The sequence below is a fragment of the Opisthorchis viverrini genome (assembly GCF_000715545.1).
Source record: "Opisthorchis viverrini unplaced genomic scaffold opera_v5_140, whole genome shotgun sequence".
Taxonomy (NCBI): Eukaryota; Metazoa; Platyhelminthes; class Trematoda; order Opisthorchiida; family Opisthorchiidae; genus Opisthorchis; species Opisthorchis viverrini.
The window spans coordinates 1,194,684-1,214,122 of record NW_008751796.1 but is presented as its reverse complement, the minus strand read 5'-3'; the positions used below and the strand labels follow the sequence as shown (position 1 = coordinate 1,214,122).

The following is a 19,439-nucleotide window of genomic DNA, read 5'->3' as shown; positions in this document are numbered from 1 at the left end:
TTTCTTGAAATGGCTTTATGCCAATCATCGTACACAGATCACCAGTGGGACTGTCACTTTACTCGACTTGAGAGTATATTAGCTAGTATCATCGGAGATCGAAACACGATGGTTATGACGGTCAGTTAAAACTCAGAAGCAACCGACCCTCAATGAGGTTTTTCTCATCAAAAGCCATGCCCGCAGTCACTGTTGCACGTTACTTGACGTCCTTCAACTGGGTGAGTATTTTCGGCACAGTTTTCAAGCACTACGATATAGCGCTTGGTGGGGGTATAGCGCTTAAGGATGGCAACATCAAAATAAGTAAATTGCATGTTAGCAGCATGCGACAAAATGAAGTTGTCATGACCCTTGATCAATTGGTTTTGGTATCCTCATTCGAAGTATCACGATGAAAGACAGTCATCCTTTCGAACACAAGTTTTCATATCAGCCACCTACTCTCTGTCTGTACCAAGTTGTTAACCGGAAGGTCCGTGGTTGGAAGCGGACCCCGGCATCTCGGTTGCTCCTACCTAGGCTTTGGTACTATCGTGGCACTCTCTCGGCCCCTCGTGCTTTCTTCGAGTAGCGTGGCACTGAAATACAGCTGAACGATTTTTCTACTTTACCGTATTTAACAAATTTATCTGTAACCTCATTGATTTCATTGCTTGGGGAAAAATGACTAGGTGCGGATTTTACTCCTTCACAAGTCATTCAATGGACTTCTCCACACTTACTGATGACGGCTTCTTGTCTTTTTTCTTCTTTCTAACAGATAGTTATAAAATCTCTACCAACCCGAAGCCAGTTTCTACGTCTACTGCTCCAAGACGATCTGAATTCGGATTCACCAAGCCAGGCGCTAGCCTCAGGGAATTCGACGATTCCTGTTGATTTTACCACCCAACCGGAACTGTACGTACAACTTGAAAAAGACGCCCGACACTATTCCGATGCACTGGGTCGTACACTCACTCTCATCGAAGGTCTGTTTGCCTACCTTGATCTCGAAAGGATATTCACCGGTTCCGAAACTTACTAATTACGACAAATAGGTTTCCTATTGGCTGTGATCTATCATTAGTCCCAAAAAACTATATTATTTCCAGTTTATCCACCCGATCTATATCTGACAGAACCTTTTCCTCACATGGTTTTCCAATAGTTTGCCATTCATGAGACGCGATGATGGTCAGATTTCTTATTTTTCTTCACAGTATATTTAATGCATTTCGCCCCGCATTCCAAACTATTCAGCATCCACATAGTTTCTCTCTCTCTCTCTCTGCGCTCAGTGCACCGTCTGTTCATGCTATTGTCTGTTGGATCAGTTGTGATATGAGCACCGTCTGCTGTTAACAAACCGAAAGCAGACGACATATTTATTGCACCGATTGGTTTTGTGAATGCCGCCTGACGATGCGAGATCTGATAGCTTGTGACAGCGGGTGCTTTGATCCAGGCGCCGACACAGTTGACTCCAACCTCGTGGATAGTTCTCGTTTAAAATTGCTTCTGGCATTTGATGAGAATCGTACTGCTTCTGTTATGAGAATTGGATCAAACTACTGGCACAAATTTGTAATTTACCCGTGCGGACTGCGTCTAAATTAATGATGATCGGCTGAAATGAAAGGATTTCTTGGAGATCTCTAAGCCGGCAGTCGCATCAAACTGCTCAGTGGTACCTGACCGCTCGTCTCTGTGATAAGTTTTCGGAATTCAGGGTGGGTGCTGACTTTGCGGTCCATCGCTGCGGATACCTCACACAAGACTACGAAAATGTTGCCATCTCCGGGTTCACGCAAATGCGACCCGGAAACTCTTGCTCTCGACTGGTCTTATTCGGTAAAGAGGTGTCGCTGTGGAGCGGACCACACCATGATTCTCTAAATGGGAAAATATGTATGGCAACTAGTGCAAGGACTTAGCGGCGAAGTGATGTACTGTTGAATGTTAGTCTCTTCTTCGGTTGATAACGCACAGTAGTGAGCTGTTTGCCAGACCGTAGCAATTTCCGTTCACCGACTGTGGCTTACCCCTGAAACACTCCGGGTCTGCGATGCTTGCATGAAACACCAGGTCAATCAACCAATGGCGTTTCCCACTCAAACCACCAATCATATTGCAGGTCCAGCGTCGGTTGGCAGGACGTATATAAACTTTGGCGTTTGACTAAGGTCGTCCATTAGTGACGGCATGTCCGCGGCAAACTCGTCAAGTTCAGTCATCGACCTAATCATTTGCAACCAAGGTCAAGCCAATGCGGTACGCTGGTCCAGAATCCCTTCCGTGCCGCGCGGTATAATCATTGCATTTAGGAGGAACTTGTTGAAAGAAACGTCCTCAACCTTCAAAATTCGATAGCGGTGACCAAAAGTTCAGCGCAAGTCAGGGAATTAACCCCAGCTGTATCTGTGAACGAGCGCGGGTCAGAAATGACCCCAGCTCTGATAGGAGGCCGAGTTTATTTATTTCCAGCCCTGCGACCGAGATTACGATCCTTTTGGCCAAGCCACACTTACTTCAACCAGATGGCTGAGCATTGTTCCCATACACCCCAATGTAGGCGTTCAGCCTTTGTTGGCTGTGGGTCGTCACGTGCGCGCACTGAGGATGTTCCCTGGGTGGTGGCTAGGCGTTTGCATGACAGTTGCTAGGCTCGGCGAACAGGTAGTGTCACAGCCTATAAACTCACTCGAGCTAGCAATAGTTAGACATATTCTTTAGCGCTTGCGAATTTTGGCTATGGCGTTTTTCTCCGAAACACCCTTGTCAGCTGTTGTGTTTCTCCCAGACAGCTGCCGAACGGAATCCCCTGGTCATGCGCCCGAGCTCCATAGCACGCGCCCCAGCGTCCTCAGAGAAAACCACAGTCAAAGTGGAGAGATATACTGTGAAGTTTACGTATGATAGACAAAAAATGATGGCTAGATGACGTGCACATGATAGATAAATCAATGAAATAAATCGAACCAAAGCAGAAGATCAAAAGACGTGTTGAGACTAGAAGCAAAACATAAAATTATCGCGGAACATGCACAAAAAATTGGTGGTATGGTAAACATAAGTTAGGAGGAACAACGAAAAAGGCTAGGTTGTGGACGTCCACGTGAAATGCAGTTGGTAGCCACTCCCGCGTGGCTTATTCCAGAAAGGTTGCTAACCGCGTTGTATTGGGCACGTAGGGTTCATATATCCGTGGATCTTCATCTCCTTCGGGGGTAGTTGACCTGAGGAAAATGGGAATTGGCAGAAATAGGCAGTCAGAAATGCTTGAGAACCGTTCGACCGAATCAAGAGGACAAAGAAGACCATCAGACTATGGTGGAGCTTACATTTTAGCACTGCTTTATAGTTTGTGGGGAGTGAAGCGTGTGTTAAAACACGACTTCATCATCATCAAAGACAACAACATTAATGCTGGCACTGATGCTTCACTGTCGTAAAACCATATCAATTTATTTGAATAAATCTGCTTAACGGAAAGAGGAGGATAGGGCATGGAAGGGGATCTAGGGTTGAATTGCAGACCTGGCTAACATAGGGATTGATTGCACAATTGCAAATAATCACGACACACCGGCCGAGTGACCTTGCTGAATTCAGCAGTGCGGGTAAGAGAAAGCAGGCTACAGTTGAAGTCTCTTCTTTCTCTTCTCCCCCTGCGCATACCGTTTCTAGAGCCATCTCCGTATGCTCATTCTTGAGGACTGACATCCGTTTGCCGCCCATTGCTGCCATCTCCAATATCTTCGGTGGACTTGGCCACCACGCACATCAAAATAGTCCTTCAAACCACGATGCTCAGCCAATCCGACAACTTTTGACGTTCGAACTCCGAAACAAGCAACGGAATAACAGCAGAAAGAGGGATCGACATGAATTATTTCGTATTATAATCAAGTACTTCCTACCGTAATGTGCTATCCAGTGTAGCAGTTTAACAGTGTAATTCCGGGTTAATAGAAGTGGTCTAAGGAATCCAAATTCTAACAGCACCATGAACCTTCCTAATTTTTAACCAGTCATTCATTTTTGCGCGCACCTAATACACATAGACAAAAATCCAAGTGGATGTAACTTCGGATTCCTGGGCTTCAGTGTGAGAGGTAGTTCGAATTGACATACTGAGGTCATTTATGCCAAAAGACAGTAACCAATCATGATGCCGAAAAATTCTGCTGAGAGAGGTACTAGGCAAACCTCCATTGATAAAAGTACACATTGCATCTAGCTGATGTCAGCGTCTGTATGCACTCTCTTTTGAGCAGACTTTCTGCCTGTCATGTTTAGCTCACCCCAAAGGAGGAAAGCACTTAAATATGCAATGGACATCCTAGACTCTACCTGGAGTTGCAATGCCTGAGTAGGTGGATGTTCCTGCTGGACGCACTTTACTTACTACATCTGAACATATGTCTGACCGTATTCGAGCTTGAACGACGAATGAACCATGGCTTGAACGAGCACGAAAACTGTCAATCCAGGGTTATGAAAGTCATACTAACTGTTGCGGAGATCCACCTCTATGTACACACGGGCTGTGTAAATTCAGGTACCTTTGTGAATCGATGCGATTTTTTTGGATCTGAATTAGGACCAATACTCTACGGCAAACAAACAAAAAATGTGTATACTGCTTAAATCGATTACTGACTGAGCATGGGAGTAGAAGGCACCGAGCGAACGAAGTATTGTGTGTAGTGTAATTCTCACGATACACAGCTGACCGCCACTGAATGACTAAATTGTAGCATTTACGTGCTACATTGTGCTCCACAGGAATGACAGTTTTGGTCAGACTGTTGGATTGATTGTCTGAAAACGTAGATACCACATTAGACTCCTATGCACATTTTTTACCAACAGGCTTTCAAAGTACCAACACCAGTGCAAGCATGCCTCCGGCAAAGTAACAAGCAAACGGATCGGGGAGCATACGGGTGCTGGTATGTGCATTAAAACAGTCAATGCCGTTCGTGCATCAAAGCTATCACCTTCAATACGTAGCTGCCAAGTTCCCGAACTAACCATGACTTGGCTGTATGTCCCATACTGTCCCCTTTTCCAGTGGTCGGAACTGAGTAGCTAGAACCAATGTGCCTAACGCTCACGACTTATAGCTGATGAATTGAATTGAGTAGTATACTCGTTCTAGTCTAGTCTCAACTTCGCTTCTAACAAAAAAAAAGCAAAAAACACGACGATAGTGGACGTTGGTTGCTTGGGCGGGTGAAAAATGTTAACCGATACAGCGAATATCGACTTGTGGATAACAAAAAGGCAAAAGTTTTATTGTACCGGGCTGTGGTTAAAATCACCGGCAGACCAAACGAACAAACTACTACCAATGAAAGGAGGAAGGCCTTCGATGCGGAGTTATTTATTAGAAAATACCAACAGACTAGTGGACAGGGAAGCAAAACTCTCATTTGCATCTTATTTACAAAAACTGAACATCCACCATCTCTTGAACGCATCTTCCTGAACTTTCCTGGATATTCATTGATTGTTGCTCAAATCCAGACAAATGCTCCAAAGCGACTCCACAAATTCCTCAACAGATCCCCCTTTTCAAGAGGCGCAAGGCGAATTTACAACATACTACTCGCGTGCCTCCTTCATCAGTAGTATCACCGTTACACCAATAGGGCTTGCATAGAAACGCATGAGAACAAGTATAATGGTTGGTTGATAAAAAATGGCTAATTAGTAGCTGAGGACAAGCCACGTCGAATCGGATTGTGCTACGGTCCACTCAGTACCAGTTCACCGATGATGGCTCAGTGGTTAGGACGCGAATTTACCCACCGGACGGTCCGTGGTTCGAACCCGAGCTCTACCTCTCGACTTCCCTTGTTTAGGCTTGGGCAGTCTGACAGCATCTCAGCCCTCGTGCCTTCTTCCGTTGCCTTGGGAGCTATGCACCGAGGGGTGTAGCAGCTGGGCGAGATTAAGACAATGATTAACCAAACGCCATCCACAAGGATAGCTCTTCAGAAGACTAGAATGAAAAAAACATCGTTCATACGCTGGTGGTGCGGTGGAGTTCGCTTTCTGTTAGTTGAAGAGTGAAGGGTACCACTGCCACAGCTGGGCGGCTTTCAAATCAGTAGCTTGTGCCGTAAGCACTGAGATATCTGGGGCCCAGGACAATAGCAGCGTTGAAGATGCACGGATAACTAAGCGACTGGATTTTTAATATCACAAAGCCCCTTAAACCTTGTGGATTGTGGGACAAGCGCAGACCATCATCAACGAGTACGGTCATAGCAATTAATTCAACTAGGTACCTGTGGGGGAGATGTGAAGAAAAATTAAAGAGAAGCGGCTCTGCGGTAGCTTGACAAACGCTTCTCAAATACTCATTCAGAGGATTCGGAACGATAACGCAAGCACAGTCGTGCCTTGATAGTCAGTCTACTTATCGAACACCCATGTTCTGAATGCAAATGTGAATTCAGGGGTAAACCAACAATTCGCGTGCGCAGAAAGATCGATTTTACGCGAAGGTGTAAGCCTGCTGGCCACAGGGGGTTGTATTTCCGAGTGATTGTAAGTAGCAGTGTGGAGCTTCATCGAGTTTGCACTGCGTACATCGAGGCCATTAGTGAATGTGGAAAAGGCACGACTGGCAAAATCTAGATCGGGCACACCAATCACATAGCTCAAATGTGAACACGTTCACCTATTCAGACTTGGAAATTCAGATGCATCCAACGTGCGTTGGTGGAGTAGTGGTTACACGCTCGCCTCGCATGTCACATGTTCGGGGTTCGAATCCCGGCACGGCCATTGGATATGCACTGCCGGTGAGCTCCACTAAGAGCGAAACTCGAGTCCCAGTGCTTCCTTTGGTGTAGATTCACCGGAATAATTACACCAGAACAGGTGTGACTGAACGAAATCTAAATCATTCAGGGGGAACTCCCTTCGTCCGCCAGGATGTGTTTCGGAAATTTATCGGCACACGTCTGAACAACCGCAATATGCTTCATATATATAAGAGTTATACACAACAGTTTTCTCCTTGAATCACAACCCAACTGCACAAGATGGAAAAATTGTGAAACCAATTGTACAGTTTACATGTGGAGCTCACTACTGCTATAGAAAGAAATTAGAAGTTACCCCACTATGCGCAGACCTGGTGAATTTACATGAACCACAGTTCACGACAGACAACTACTCCAGTACGCGATGTCACGGGTTCGAGTCCCAAAAGCGTTGTCTTGTTGTCTGCATTACGTGTATCGTTGTCCCTATTCAAGGAAATGTGCATGATACCTGGGTGTCCCGATCACTTGTTCTTTCGATTCGGTAAACGGGACTATCAAATTGAGTCTGAAGCGATGAGCGTATTCATACGACATGCTCATGTGCATGAAAGTTGCTGTGACAGAAAAAAGAAGCTACCAGAGAGACGCGGAATCATGAAAAAGTCAGACAGAAGTATGAGATTGGCAGCATAATTGCACAAACTCCGATAGGCGACTGGGTGGGGAGGGGTTCTGTTACCGGGTCAGTACGAACGAGGAGCGAGGATCCGAGTGTCTTAATCGATCCGCCCATGAGCAGTGATCACTTCATGATCCGTGTTCGGGGAAAGTCTCGCCAAGATATGGCACAACCGTTATTATCTCAGTAGGTAACTGTGATCATTCGGTTCAGCGGGGCCTCCAAACTGCAACTAAATTGCCTTGCTTACGATATAACACTAAGGTTAATGTTGGTACATTGAATTCAGAAGAGTGCTTTTTCGAGCTCTAACAGATAGTGCTGTAGCCGGAAACAACCTGACAAGGGCTACATGGCACCTGACTATCCCACATTGAGAACGCGTACCATAATGCAAGCCGTTCATAAGATTTCACCACTCACATTTAACGTTGACGTGCTCCCCAGGCGAGTGAAGATTGGTAGCTTGATCTGTAGACACCAAAACAACTCGAGGTCCCACTTTCCAAACAGCCGACGTGCCCGAAATCCATTTTTGCTGCGATTTATCGACCAAATGTCTTAGCTTGCGGCCACCTCGTGATACGAGAGAACGTAAACGGGCCCGACGCCGCGATTCGGCTTCCGAGTGCGAGGCGGTGCGGACCAAACGGATAAGACAGAAGAGGAACGTGCTTAGAAGAGAGGCGGAACAGACAGCGACGGTGAGCACAATGAAGATATGATCACGCGACCACTTTGTATCATCAGTCGCATCCACAGTCGTTCGCTTTTCGAATGGATTTGCAACGGGCTAAAAGGAGGAAAGCGCGGATAAATTCAATGGTAGCAATGACACATTCCAAAAGTGACCGAGTTTAAGCGGTCGCCTGGGAAGGAGATGAAAAAAAGTTCTGACGGATAACACCAAAGCTTCGTCAGATCACGAGTGGAATTACAGAGCTACCTGTAAGCTGTACTACTACTTTAATGTGGTGTGAATTATCGAGAATGTGCACGCATGCCTCAGTGCCCATATGTAACAGTGGAAAAATGAACTGCTTCTGTTACCAGGAACACGTTTAACAATGACAACGGTCTTTTCCAATCTCAGCCTAGTCTTTACGCCACTAACGACTGAGTCTAATCTCGTTAAGTCCCACGGGAAGTGCGGTAGTTTACTAGGCTTGGCTTTGCCATACCACGTCATTACGATGCTTAAACGTTCAAGTTTATAAAGTCAATGGTTTCGTGCGGAGTTCTCGTGCGCTAGTGCACGATTATGACCGTTTGGTCCTTTCACTCGAAACACTGACGAAGCCTCCGGGCAAAAATTCGTGTAACTCAGATGTCTGCAGTCAACATCCAGCTTCTGTATGGGCTTAAGAAGTCTGGCACAACGCAAGTGGTTTCAGTTAACAAAACACTATCCATAGTATTGAGCATCCACTTGAATCTCTGATTATTAGTCGATAAGCTTGCGTTCGCCATCTGTTATTCAGGATCAGTTCGCGCAGTAACGGTAATGCCTCAGCTTAGTGCTCCACCTGATCCTCCCAAACTATCGTTTTCAAAAGAACCCCAAGAGTATATATTGTAGTAGACACCTAAAAACAGGCCAAAAACTATTGTACAGCGTGCCGCGTCTAGACTGCATGCAACGACGAAATTTTGGTAACTTAGATGCTTCCTGGAGGTTATATTGTGAACTGGCATCCAGCGGATACTGAAATGTGATTGGTCCACATTGGCGACCTTGGTGATAGAAAAGCAAGCGGCCCGATCTTCCGACCAATCACGTGAGAGTCAGGCTTATTGGCCGTAGCATGCCCAGTTGTGAGTGGTGGGGAGGTTTGGGTGTAGGATTCCGCGTAAAAGTTAGTTCGTGTTCGGGGTCTCTGAAACACGTGAAACTATGTTACACAGCTCCTACTGTCTTGCTGCAACTAGTCAGTGGTTTCAGTTTGACACAATGGCTGCGGATATTCCAGACAAATCTGTTCAACCGGATGAATAGATGTTGATTCTATATATCTCCGCAAGATCACATGAAAATATTGGTGAAGGAAATGGTTCCCCCTGAGGGAATTCTTGAGGCGGGAGAGTACAACTGATGTATAAGTCGGCATTGACGAGACTCTTTCGTGAAGGGCCAATTTCGGGCTACAGAAAGCAGATCTGAAAAGCTGGGTATTCAGTCGAAAAAGTTTTGCCGTACTTAGAGACTGTACCGAACTGTCATCCATTTGATATGTGCATAACATCTAGGGATAAGGCGCAACTCGTCCATGTACGCACCTGACGAGATAATGTTTATTCGTAGTGCTCACACACGTTTGGCGCTGTCAACTTTGAAAACCGGGTTTGATCAAATGCGCTGACTATGAGGAGGTCGTGAATCCTAGGGATACTGTATTTTGCGACCCATTTCCAGGCAAAAGTGGAAGACGAAATGGGGAGATTCATGAAGGCTACCGATCTGAATCGCAGCCGCTCATCCGAGGATCAGTCTGTGTCACTCAGGAGACGTTAGCCAGGTGCCGTCGTCTCCATTCAGGTAAGCGTCTAAGAAATCGCTACTCAGTGACTAATTTGGCGGCCAACGCTTTTGCGTGTTTCCGCCATTATAATCATCGATACCATGGAGGTTGTCTCCAATCCAACCCACTGCCCGTGAACGACGCTCGCAATGTAAAGCGGTGACTGTGTGACGAGTCTAAACGACATTACATTGGTATTTCTCTCATCCGACGAACTTATCCGCTGCACTCAACCTGCGTGAGTGAGGATCTGTAAGCATCCGTGACCAAACCCGATCATAATCTCTCTGCTCGAAAATCCTACGTTCCGCATCCCGTTGCGTGCAGAAGCGTTGTACATCAAGGATGATATGTCATTAGAAAGATGGCTCTGTGGTTTGGCGCAGAGAAGAGAAACGAGCAACGACCTTACACGCGCAACGTGTTTTTCCATTTATTTTCATGGAGTTGAAATATGGACGCAAGCAGAATCAATACGCCTAAATCAATTTGGTAAGATATACCTTCCTACTCGAGCTACATGCACGTAAAAACGATATGACACCTGTAACTAACAACACTACTAACGTATATGAGAATTGTTCAACTCACAAAATTTGTGTCGACTGCCATTCGAGCTACATGCATGTAAAAACGATATGACACCTGTTACTAACATTACTAATAACGTATATGGGAATTGTTCAACTCACAGAATTTGTGTTGATTGCAACCTTCATAAGATAGCCATGCAAAAAGAAAAACATGAAAACGAAGAAGAGGCTCCAATTCTCCCGTAACAACCATAAACAGTTACTTACCTGCCATATAAACTTCGCTTGATCTTCAGTGACCGGCAAATCAACCGACGCCACATAAGGACTGAGCAGTTGGGCCACCAACAGATCGATATAGGCCAACTCTGCGTGATGCTTGCTCTTGACCCATTCGGACAGCGAGATGTTCGTCACCGATGGGTGTTGTTTCAGTGTGGCATTCAGATGGCTCAAAATCGAGTTCATACGATTGGCGAGGCTACCAAGCAATGTGCTCTTCGCTTGATTCAACAAACGTTGGGCCTCGAATAGATTCGTCTGCAGGCGATCATAGCTAGCAACCAAAGTAGGCTTGTAGCTGAATCCAGAAGGCGGACTGCCCTTAGCTTGCTGCGCCATTATCTGTTGACGGTCAGATAAAATTTTTCAGGGAGCTACTGACAAGTGGACACAAAAACAGCCGCTCCACGAAGATCGCACTCCCGTAATAATGGAATCAGCCTAGTTCAATAAACCAGCCAAAACAGCGCACCAGGGTATAGCTTCTTTAATTTGTGACAGGGGTGGTATAGGCAAAACCGAAATTAAGCACTGCTTATTGCTGAAACACGCCTAGCAACAGTTGCATACTGTATGCGTTCCACCCCAGAGTTCAAGTCTAGCGAACCGGTAATCCCGTAAGAGACTGGTGTTACAACTACCGACTGAATATATGGGCCGTCCAGAAGTAATTAAAAAACAGATCATTACCAACCATTTGGGATGGGTCGAATTATTTATTTGCAAACGAAAGCCAGTTTAGCGTGTTGCGATGCATAGCTCTCCACTAACTATTAAAGTTTGTGGACTGAAGTAAGGGGCTGGACGCGACAGACAAGAAAATTTTAATGTTCGATGTTAACACATGATTCACAAGGTTGGCGGTGTCGCCAGGAAGATTAATTAAAAACTTGGATTCACGGCGATGGGATCGATGTTGAAGGTCTGGATCTCCAGGTTACCCATGGATCCAATCAAAATGACCGATGTTTGGGCCGAAATTCGCCACAAACTCATTATTGATTGCAGTGTTTGGACCGGAGCGTCCTGGAAATCAGTCCAATCTCAAGCTAGAAACAGACAACCAAAGCCTTGAATGTTGAGCTTAACAAATACATCATCTGGGGCATACAGAGGGGAATATCGAATATTTTAGGCAAATCTAGCGAGATCATGAAACGTGACTTAAAGATACAGTCCAGCTACTCAGAGAAGTTTGGTCGACAATCGGTGGACCTCTTGATTACCAAACCTCTCTGAAACAATGACTACCTAATCGGTCCCAAACATTTCCCAGTTGATTAGTCCAACTACCGCCTTGGCCAGAAGTACGAGGGTTTGGACAGTCGAATATGAAAACATATGTGACGAGTGCCAAATAAGTTCCTTTGTTAACTTCCATAAAAGATAGTAAACACTCTATTCATTTCATGGATTGAAATTCACAGTCTTGTCAGCGGCGTTCAGAATGGATGGGGCTTGTCTGTGGGCCGCTGCGTGGCATATTTTCGTGCAACTACTTATAACCAACCCAAGTAGCTTAGCTACGATGCAAAATTAAAACAGGCGGCGAACAGCCTTACCGAGTGAAATGCGTTGATCGCCAGAGTAGCAACATGAACATGTTTCAGCAAGACCTGGTGGATCTGCTCCAAGTTCGTCACACCAAGTGTTACGTTATCTGTCCAGTTAGTCGGAGAGTCCAGACGCAGCAGCCACGGTTGGCGGCTATGGACCGATTTCAGATGCCGTACCTCCTCCGAGACGGAATCAGCCAACTTTGAAAGTAGGACTGCCAAAGCATCCTGAACACGTCCCAGCTGAGATGAAATAGGAGGCCCCTGTTACCTCACATTACGATAAAGGTGATCAACAGTAATTTTTATAAGATTTTTATTGCATTTTTCTGACTAGGCATTTGCAATCGACCAGCTGAAGCCCAATAAAAAGGTGCGAATGCTTCGGTGGGATTGAGGCGGCACTCAGAATCAGACCAATCGTCTTCAACCCAAGTCTGTAAGCTGTTGTTCGAATGTTCCAATGTTTTTTGTGACAATGCTAGCACTAGCACGGCAGATACCATTGATGAAGTATGCGAGTAGTATGTGGTTTTCTCGTAACTCCGCCTCGCGTCTAATGGAAGGTGCATCCTCATGGGGTTCATTACAGAAACTGCGGAAATGTTTTGCAGCGTTCGTTTACATTTGTGTGATAGTCAGTGAATATCCACGAAAGTCAAAGAAGGCGGGTGAGAATGATCAGTTTTTTTTAAAAAAAATAAGGTGTGTATGAGATGTTTACTTTGCTGTCCAATAGTTTGTAACCGTTTAGTTTGAGTTCCCTAATAAGAGCGAAGGTCTTTCGTGCTTACATCAGCACACAAAATAACAAGGACCTACTAAGATTGGCTTCGGCAATAATCAGCGGGCCGTATGGAGTCAGTTCATAGCGGTGGTTGTCGCGGTATGTGAGCACGCAAAAGAGAGACGTGCATATCATAACAGAATTAAAAAAATAACGTGCGAAAAAGGAACATAGAATCATCGTTATCAAGGACAACAGCATTATTGTCGACACAGATGCCTTAGTACCGTACAACCACAAAGTTTGTCTAGTTACATCTAAGCCTAAGGATGAAAAGAAAAAAGAATGGATGAGGGATGGGACCTGCCTATCACAAACATCCTGAGGTACCTACATCGCTAAGTACTCAGTAGGAAAATCTAGAAGCAAACTGAGTGCACCGGCGCCACTGACTGGCCACTATTTCTCGCGAAGTCTCCAGCCGAGCACAGGGGAGGTCACGGGATCCCCAACCTAGAATGCGGACCAGGTCATCCGTAAGCTTTTTCGCACCCTTCCGCCAAGTCTTACTTTACCTGCCTCGCAAAAAGGAAGCCAATTTCCAAAACAAACATAAACAAACAGACCAATCACCAATGTGAAGTCATTGAATGACGGCCTCTCTTGCAGATTCGATGAGAGCAGCGTAAAACGCAACTCAAATCTGTGCGACGAATTCCCAATCGAACTAGCTCACTCTCCTAAATGTCCGCTGCCTGGAAATGGGGATTTGGCAAGCGTAAAGTTCATTCCTATTCGTAAGTATATTTAAAGATTTTTCCGGAATTAAGCAAGGTGGGATTTCGTTGACACGGCAAAAGAATCTCATCCCTCCTTTTCTATAAAGTGAAAAAAGCCTTGTGCCACTCTGACAAGAATTGGAAGGTTGTCCTAAAATCCACCCGACAAGTCACCTAGAAAGACAATCAACCGACTGTATTTTTGTGAAAAGACAGGGGTTACATTAAAGGGCACATGACCTCATTGAGCACTGTTGGATTGGGGGGCAAAATCCGGTGAGTGAGGTGAAACCATGTTTTCCGGTTGCATTTCAGAGCGTAGGACAGTCTGTCAGATAGACGATTTTTTCAAATTGATTAACTGATATTAATCGCAATCCATTGGAAGAGGTTTGGAACTGATTGAAAAGTTATTGTTTCACAAGAGCTTGGGAGACAATTGGTAGTCTTTTTTAACTAGGCAACGTTTCAATTTTTACACAAAAGCTTTATCAGGCCATGTGAGCGGGTCACCAAGTTTTAGGCGGAATTCCACATGGATCCCTCTTTACCGCTCGCAGTCAGGTTCTGCTACGGCCGAGAAGTCCACCCCACGCAAGACTGGCCAAAAATTCGCGACGCTAGCCGGTTTGAAATCAAGCCGAGATCTGATTGGTAGAAGGTCTGGACTCAACAGCCAATCATAACCCAGTTTGGCCGAATGCCGGTTGCCAATAGTACATCCAGAACGCGTCAGAATTTCCAGAGACTTATTGACGCCTACGCTATATATATGAAGCGCTGTACAAGTGTCCCTGATTTAGCTTTGGTCGTCAATATATTGTGTGCACCTTTGGTGGTTGTTTTGACGTGAACGCTAGTTTGTGAGGCTCAGACCGAGAACTAAGCTGAGAAAAATACCGTTACTACACCAAGTTCGCCAGGTTTTAAGACAAACGGAGAACTAATCAGTACGACGTCTTCATATTGGCGCAAAAGATCAGTGTTGAGTGTCAATTAACAACTCTGGTCGCTTAGTGTGGTTGCCAAAATCTTGCGTTTATGGTCTGACGGGATTTCAAATTATTTTTGATTGAGTTTAGGTCTTCGATCATCCGGTTCATGACGCTTCAATTGACGACTCAACTTGGGCACCACTGGTAGATTTCGTTGGTTTTTATGGGTCTGTGAGTGCTACCACAATTTAGTTAGGGTGCGTGAGATTAGATGGAAGTTTTGGTCGGGGTGGTTCGTACACTTCAGGTCTAAGCTACTCCTCTTTGCTATGTCAGCTCGACTGATATTCAACCGTTCTCCATACACTTGCCAGTTATACACTTTCTGTTCTATTTACACAGGGATGCTCGGCGATTTCCACCACATCGACCATTAGTCTCTGTGGCCAGAACTGTGGTCGTCACCTCAAAACTTCAACATTTTATAAACCGTATCCAGTGCATGTTGTGCCATTGCGCAGTCTTTCAGTTTCGCTCGATATTCGTCTGCATTTCTTGGCAGCTTGTCTGTTTTTCTCTTCGATTCTGGTATCTTCTGTCCTACATAGACCTTGGTGCAGTTGTTGCATTTAATTTTGTAGATACAGTCCTTGATTCTGTTCGCCAGGATGTGATCGGAAGAGGTTGTGCTGATGGGATCTTCACTTTCCTTAAAACCCAGTCAACTTGTTAACCGACTCACGTGGTTTACCAAGCCATCTCGAAACAACATTAATCCCGTCTAGGCAAACAATATATGTTTGAGGACGCTCAAGTAGCAGAGCCAAATTTCCCCCTGTCTCATGAACCTCATCTTCGTTTTGTTCCCATCGGTGTTTACTCCCCCGTGTTGGCGCACAATGCATAAATTCACGATCGCTCTATCATACAAATCAAGAGTACAGTCAAGCTGTGGTGATTTACCCCAAGTTAAACTAAGTTAAACAGCATCACAAATAGCGGTACCAGTGGCTGTAAACCAAGCACCGTCAATAGACTGGATCTAGCCAGTGCAATTTTGTCACTGATGAAGAATGGATCAAGAAAAGCAAACTTTGCATACAAGGTGGCAACTTGAACTCCCAAGAGCGAAATGAGCACACACAATACCAGATCGAACCCCGAATGCGGTGGAACTAAGATGAGAAAATTGAGCAGGCTAGCTTTTGAGTTATTAGGACGATCTGACTCGTGAGGAACGACAAGACTGCCTCATCCGAATGTTTGCGGAGGATTTGATATCGAACAAATCATGGGCTTAAGATTCAACTGGATGTTTACAATTGGTGGTAAACAATGGGTCATCATCACGGAAAGCATGACCTCAGTATTCAACACGCATGCTTTGCTGCCGTAAAACCATGATTTATTTGAAAGGCTCAGTGTGAAGAAAAGAATAAAGGTGGACGGGGAAGGGACTTGATGCTTACTACAATCTTACTACAAGCTTACTACAATCATTCCGAGGCGCCTACACCTACAGCTACTCAGCCAGGCAATCTGTATAGAAACTGACAACAAGAACGTCACTGGCATCGGTTGGTAGCCATATCCTGCAGCGAGTCCAAACAAGCCCACTGAGGATCACGCGGTCCCTATCCTGCAAGAAACCGGACGTTTCGTAATCGATCTCATACCTCTCTGCCAGCTCAAGGGTTGGCCACCTCTTTGCTTTCGCCACTCCGGATTGTGCATGGAAAAGAGCAATCTCTTCGACATACGCAACACTCAGCCTATGGTGCTGGAAGTTACCGTTGCGCAACCGAAAACTAGCTTTCTAAATTGCCTCATTAAGGAATCCCGGACACCAATCCGGATGAGTTATGGTCATGAGACAACCTGAAGACGTCTCAGTTCCGCTGCCTGAAAAGGCCAAGCCTCACAGCCATACAACAAAACAGCCCGTACTGTGACCTGATACACACGTTCCTTGAGATTCAGGGATATACCACTTTGAAGCATTAGGTGTCCAAAATTAGCAAACGCGAGTCGAGCCTTGCAGATTCGTGCATTCACCTCATCTGTCACACTACAATCAGAACTAATACAAATTCCAAGGTACGTAAAAGGCTCCACAACTTCGAGTACCTCTTCCTGGATTGCAAATGACGTGTTCAGTGACTGCATGTCCATGAGCATGACCTTACACTTTGCGGGATGACTTCTGTCAGATCATCCAAAAACACCTGCGCCTTCTCTTCTTCGATGACGAGAAATATGCCTACCGCATATTCCAGATTGACAAGGTTTTCGTCAGAAGCTATTTAAACACCGAGGTTTCGAAAGTAAGTAGGAATGGATGGAGTGGACATCCTTGGCGGACACCGCTTTGTGAACAGAAGCTTCTGGAGAGCTCTCCGTATACTCTTACACGTTCGAAAATCTGAGAATACAAAGAATGTATCATATTCACAAACTTCCGGGGCATTCGTTGATGGGCAAGTGTGTCCAGTGAGTCTTTGGAATTCAGGAATACTAAAATTGTGGATGAAAACAAATTCGCAAATTCAACCTCAGCTTGCTTCATAATGCGTCGAATTCGCATTGGCTACCGTACTGTTGAACAAAGCGTAATCGCGATCGAAATGACAACAGTTTACTTTTTTCACTGGCCATTACGAACGCAATGTGGACAGGACAAAGTGGCCGGAAAAGCTTCAGTGTAGCTTTTACCAGACAAATGAAGGATCCAGGTGTATGAACAGGGGGGAGGAGGTAATCGATACCAACAGACCATATGTGAGCTTAATGTCTGTCCGCATATCAGCGGTGGATTGTCCGTCTTCCAGCAAGACTATGTTTTTCACGCTCTCTAGCCATTAGTTGTCCGTCCGGGTGTGTACTACTCACCTCAGCTCAAACGAAGGTGTACATCGGAGCACCGATGCATGGGTATGTCCACAGGCACGCACGCACACACACACAGAGGGAGCTGGAGCACGATAAACCGCTGGTGGCATATGCGACAAGAGGTCTCTCCAACACATGGTAGAGGTTGTTTCCCTATAAATTGTGTGAATGAGTCACGCTGTGTCGCTAAAACGTTTTGAAGTGACAGTGAGTGGGGGCGAGATGGTCCGAGTGGGTAGAGCGCGAATTTATTGACCGGAAGGTCCGTGGTTCGACCCCGACCTCTGCCTATCGACTTCCCCTGGGCAACCTGGCAGTATCTCAGCCGTCGTGCGACCGTCCTGTGGCATGGCAGTTAGGCACCGAAAGGGTGCCGCAGCTGAACGACAGTGAGTCATGTATTGCTAATTATCGCAAAAAAGAGCAGAGAAACCCGTGGGTAGTGAAGTGAGGTATGCTCAAGCCCTCTGTGGACAATATCGTTTCATCTAGCCATGAGATTGGGAAACACCGCGGTTTCAACTCTGGATATATAACATGTAAGGCATGTCTGTTAACACTTGCCCACCAGCGCACGTCGGACACACACCAAACCAGGGGGGAGGAGGTAATCGATACCAACAGACCATATGTGAGCTTAATGTCTGTCCGCATATCAGCGGTGGATTGTCCGTCTTCCAGCAAGACTATGTTTTTCACGCTCTCTAGCCATTAGTTGTCCGTCCGGGTGTGTACTACTCACCTCAGCTCAAACGAAGGTGTACATCGGAGCACCGATGCATGGGTATGTCCACAGGCACGCACGCACACACACACAGAGGGAGCTGGAGCACGATAAACCGCTGGTGGCATATGCGACAAGAGGTCTCTCCAACACATGGTAGAGGTTGTTTCCCTATAAATTGTGTGAATGCGTCACGCTGTGTCGCTAAAACGTTTTGAAGTGACAGTGAGTGGGGGCGAGATGGTCCGAGTGGGTAGAGCGCGAATTTATTGACCGGAAGGTCCGTGGTTCGAACCCGACCTCTGCCTATCGACTTCCCCTGGGCAACCTGGCAGTATCTCAGCCGTCGTGCGACCGTCCTGGTGGCATGGCGTTAGGCACCGAAAGGGTGCCGCAGCTGAACGACAGTGAGTCATGTATTGCTAATTATCGCAAAAAAGAGCAGAGAAACCCGTGGGTAGTGAAGTGAGGTATGCTCAAGCCCTCTGTGGACAATATCGTTTCATCTAGCCATGAGATTGGGAAACACCGCGGTTTCAACTCTGGATATATAACATGTAAGGCATGTCTGTTAACACTTGCCCACCAGCGCACGTCGGACACACACCAAACCAGCATCCAATATTGCACCAGGACATTCTGACTGACACCAAACCGCCATCCTCCAATATTGCACCAGGACATTCTGACTGATCCGAACAGCGACCAACCAAATTCAGGGCATCTCTGCTGAGAACAATACCGCTTGGAGACACCCCTTGCGGAAACTGATATGATTTACAGCACACTATGAAGCTCTATCCTAATCATCCTGTCTCAAGCCGCTGAGGTCTGCTATTCGAAAATAGGCAATACATCGAGCTACCCCACAAAACTTTCCTACGAAATTTCTTCACAGAAAGAACACAGCTCAGGACTGGACAGTTGTCATACTGAAGCATCCGACAGAAAGGAACAACAGTGTTAAACCAAACGTGTCTTCATCATCAACGACAGCATGACATCAGTGCTCAACACCAATGCTTCACTGCCATACTGCCATGACT

General features: G+C 45.8%; 2 protein-coding genes across 2 annotated transcripts in view; one reads left to right on the top strand and one right to left on the bottom strand.

The window, feature by feature from the left end:
* T265_06636 (hypothetical protein) overlaps nucleotides 1-1,030 on the top strand; it is a gene marked incomplete at both ends in the record, with an annotated part of 30,465 nt that extends 29,435 nt beyond the window's left edge. The window contains one exon of the mRNA XM_009171949.1: nucleotides 764-1,030. Coding sequence (XP_009170213.1) covers nucleotides 764-1,030 — 267 coding nt within the window. The remainder of the gene's footprint in view (nucleotides 1-763) is intronic.
* A 5,667-nt stretch (nucleotides 1,031-6,697) lies between these two features.
* T265_06635 (hypothetical protein) overlaps nucleotides 6,698-19,439 on the bottom strand; it is a gene marked incomplete at both ends in the record, with an annotated part of 19,256 nt that continues 6,514 nt past the window's right edge. The window contains 4 exons of the mRNA XM_009171948.1: nucleotides 6,698-6,813; nucleotides 7,873-8,242; nucleotides 10,769-11,125; nucleotides 12,346-12,603. Of these exons, the coding sequence (XP_009170212.1) occupies nucleotides 6,698-6,813; nucleotides 7,873-8,242; nucleotides 10,769-11,125; nucleotides 12,346-12,603 (1,101 nt within the window). The remainder of the gene's footprint in view (nucleotides 6,814-7,872; nucleotides 8,243-10,768; nucleotides 11,126-12,345; nucleotides 12,604-19,439) is intronic.